Below are 3,276 nucleotides of genomic sequence, written 5' to 3'. Positions count from 1 at the left end.
TCTATACTATGCCCAGTGAAAGGCAGGTAACTCTTTTTTTGTAGCCTGGTTTAGCAGGGCATCTGCTCAGTCAAAACACTGACCAGGAGTTGTTATGATTGTAGAAAAGACTTTGGGCCTGAAATTTCATTTTGTACAGCACTTATATGCAGCTCTGATCAGAAAACAAACAGGTGATATAATCAGTTACAATCAGGAAAACATTTCAGGTCACTAAAAGCACAAACCTCTTGGCATGTCCATAGCTTCCTTTCAATCGCTGTCATTCTAGGCAGTCATAACTTTTGATTCACCTATGCAACCTATATGTTTACCTAAAAAGACATAAAGTATAGGGCATGAGTTCAATTCTAAATGCTGTCATGTTGCTTTATACATTTACTGTGTAATGTGTACTATATTACAATTTACTGCTGTGGCTGCAATATTAACTACTTCAGGGAGAAGTTCAGTTCTCAGGTATAAATACAATATTCGGCATGTTTTCCCCACAGCTCTGTTTAAAAATTCCTCCCCAAAGTATCACTCAAATTAATCTACCCAATTTTTATAATAAAATCTCTGGAATTATTACCTTCCAACTAATAATTTTCTACGTTGTATTTGCTTTATCCAATTCAGGTTGGCAGGAGCAAGGCCTGGATTTGGTAGCAGTCCATCACAGGACACGCTCACAAATTCTTGGTCAATTTAGGGTTGTCAATAAACAAAGCTTAGTATTTATTACCTAATTAATAATTAATTATAAATTGATGTAACTTGATAAATTATTTTAAATAAATTAGCATATAATCAATTACTACTGATATTGGCATCTAAGCACTATAAATGTAGAATGCATATATTACATCAGCGCTTCCCGATTCATTTTACCCTCGCACCCCCTGTGACGGACGAGGCCGATTTCGCACCCCTTTGGTTTGAGAAGAAGTATAAAAAATGTGAAATTAACGCCGAAAAACAGATCACCAATTGAAGCTTTATGAATAATGGATACTTTATTCACAGCTAACAAGAGGGTGAAAAGAGCAGCCTTCCACACCTCAACCACACAAAATACAAGTATGAAACAATGTTCTTTATAAAGAAATTTATAGAAGGAATAAATAGTTTGAGAATTTTATGTTGTTTAGGTTCTTTGACTTTTCTCCTGCCTCTTCTTTGTAATTATCTCTTTGAAACGTGGTTCTTTATGTGTTAATGAAATGCATAGGTCATTTTCGGGGTTCAGTGTGTTACGATATTTATTCTTGATGTACAGTAGAGATGAAAATCCCGATTCACATAGCCAAGTGATGGCAAATGGGACAAGGACTTTCAATGCTCTTTTTGCAAGAGTTGATACCCAGTTTGAACACTGCACCAAAAGGTTTTGAGTGAACTGGACTCATAAAGCAGCTTCATTACTTGGCATGCTTGCATCTCAATTAAATGTTCTTTGTCTTCATCCTCATCTCTCATCTTTTCTAATTTGAAAGCAGGGGTTGACAATCCAGGTTTCTGATTCTTCCAGATCTCCTGGGCAGAAATAACCGTCAAATGACTCTTTTAGGCTTTCCAGGTACTGACTGATTTCTTCTTTGACACTGTCTTTAAAATTTAAGCTGCTGCACTCCACAATGACTTCGTCCAGCGAAGGAAAATTAGCGAAATTCTTATTCTGGATACGTAAACTCCACAACAACAACTTATTCTTGAAAGCACACAGCTTGTCGCAGGTGGTCACAATATTCATTTCTTTTCCCTGAATCGAACAATTCAAATCATTGAGATGTTGGAAAATATCTGCCAGGTTTGCCAACAATGGTGTAAAATAAGGAAATTCAAAAGAATGCAGAAGGTCACATTTCTGTTCTCGTAGAAACTGTTCGATTTCCTTTCTGAGCTGAAAAAAACAAAAACCTTGTCAAAACTCAACCTCTAGAAAGCCATCTGACCTCCATATGAAACAAGAGAATAGAAGCAGCAGCATTAAGTTCAGTACAAAACGCTTTGAACAACCTGTGATTCAAAGCTCTTCCACGAATAAAATGTATAATTTTAACACACGAATCCATTACGTTTTTCAAAGTAACCGGCAAGGTCTTTGACACAAGAGCTTGGCGATGAAGGCTACAATGTGTAACCGTCACCTCTGGTACTTCATTTCTTACAAGAGTAACAAAGCCAGATCGGTTTCCTAACATAACAGGAGCACCGTCAGTACAAATAGATCCAATAATCTGCAACAGAATCTCGTTAGTATTGAAAAAGCTTTTCACCGTATTGAAAACATCCCTTGCAGTTGTCGTTGTTTCGAGTGATTTGCAAAACAGGAATTCTTCCTCGATGGCATTCCCCTTTACATAACGAATGAAAACGATGAGTTGGCTACAATTATTGATGTCTGTCGATTCATCTAACTGAATTGAGATCTTGATGGGGGAAGCTTTGATGTCCGAAACCACTTGATCGAGAATATCAGTGCCGATGTCATCAATCCTACTTCGGATAACATTGTTTGACAGAGGAATCTGTTGAACTTTCCGTGCGGCCTCTGCACCCAGGATAGTCTTCACTATATGTAAAACACATGGTTTGATAAGAGTCTCTGCAACAGTGTGCGGCTTTTTCATTTTTGCCACTTTGTATGCAACTTTGAATGATGCCAGAAGCAGGGGCTTATCCACAGGAGCGAACCCTAACTTCAGAAGCGTTCCTTTAATGTCGTAGCGTGCCCCTTTAGCCTTCAAGGAATTAAGATCATTCCCTTCTCTCGTGTTTCCACCATGTTTAACTTGGAAATGTTCACCGAGCTTTGATGGCTTCAAGTTAGAATTGGAAAATATTGCATTGCAAAGCACGCACTGCGGTCTGTCTACTCCATCAATAATTGTTTTGGTAAAGCCATACTCAGTGTAATCCTCCTTCCATTTTCTAATTTGTTCGCGACTAGCCATAATTAAATGAACGGTAAAAAAGTAAGAGTGAAGCGACGGTGACTTATTGAGGCAGGCAGGCGAGAGCACAATAGCATGCGGGTTTGATGTAGTGCGCGTCAAGTCGATCTAAAATCAGATTCGAAAAAATATATCTTTTCAAGTTCTATTTGGATATAAGTAGGTTCTGTTTAGTCGACAGAAATATCTTTGGTAGGAATGTAAGTTGAATTTAGTCTTTAAATTTCTATGGTGAAGAAAAATTTATGCAATGATGACTAAATTTAACTTATATTCCTACCAAAGATATTTCTGTCGACTAAATAAAACTTACTTATATTTAAAATTTAAATAGAGC

General features: G+C 37.3%; 1 protein-coding gene across 1 annotated transcript; it reads right to left on the bottom strand.

Annotated features, from left to right (window-relative positions):
* Positions 1-1,450: 1,450 nt before the first annotated feature.
* On the bottom strand, positions 1,451-3,022 carry LOC127527533 (protein ZBED8-like). The gene is given in 2 exon segments (XM_051926596.1): positions 1,451-1,900; positions 1,902-3,022. Coding segments are annotated over 2 exon segments (1,488 nt in total). The 5' UTR covers positions 2,940-3,022.
* Positions 3,023-3,276: the final 254 nt, after the last annotated feature.

The sequence above is a fragment of the Erpetoichthys calabaricus genome, chromosome 4 (genome assembly GCF_900747795.2).
Source record: "Erpetoichthys calabaricus chromosome 4, fErpCal1.3, whole genome shotgun sequence".
NCBI lineage: Eukaryota > Metazoa > Chordata > Cladistia > Polypteriformes > Polypteridae > Erpetoichthys > Erpetoichthys calabaricus.
Note: the sequence above shows the minus strand (reverse complement) of the source record. Positions and strands in the feature narration are given on the sequence as shown.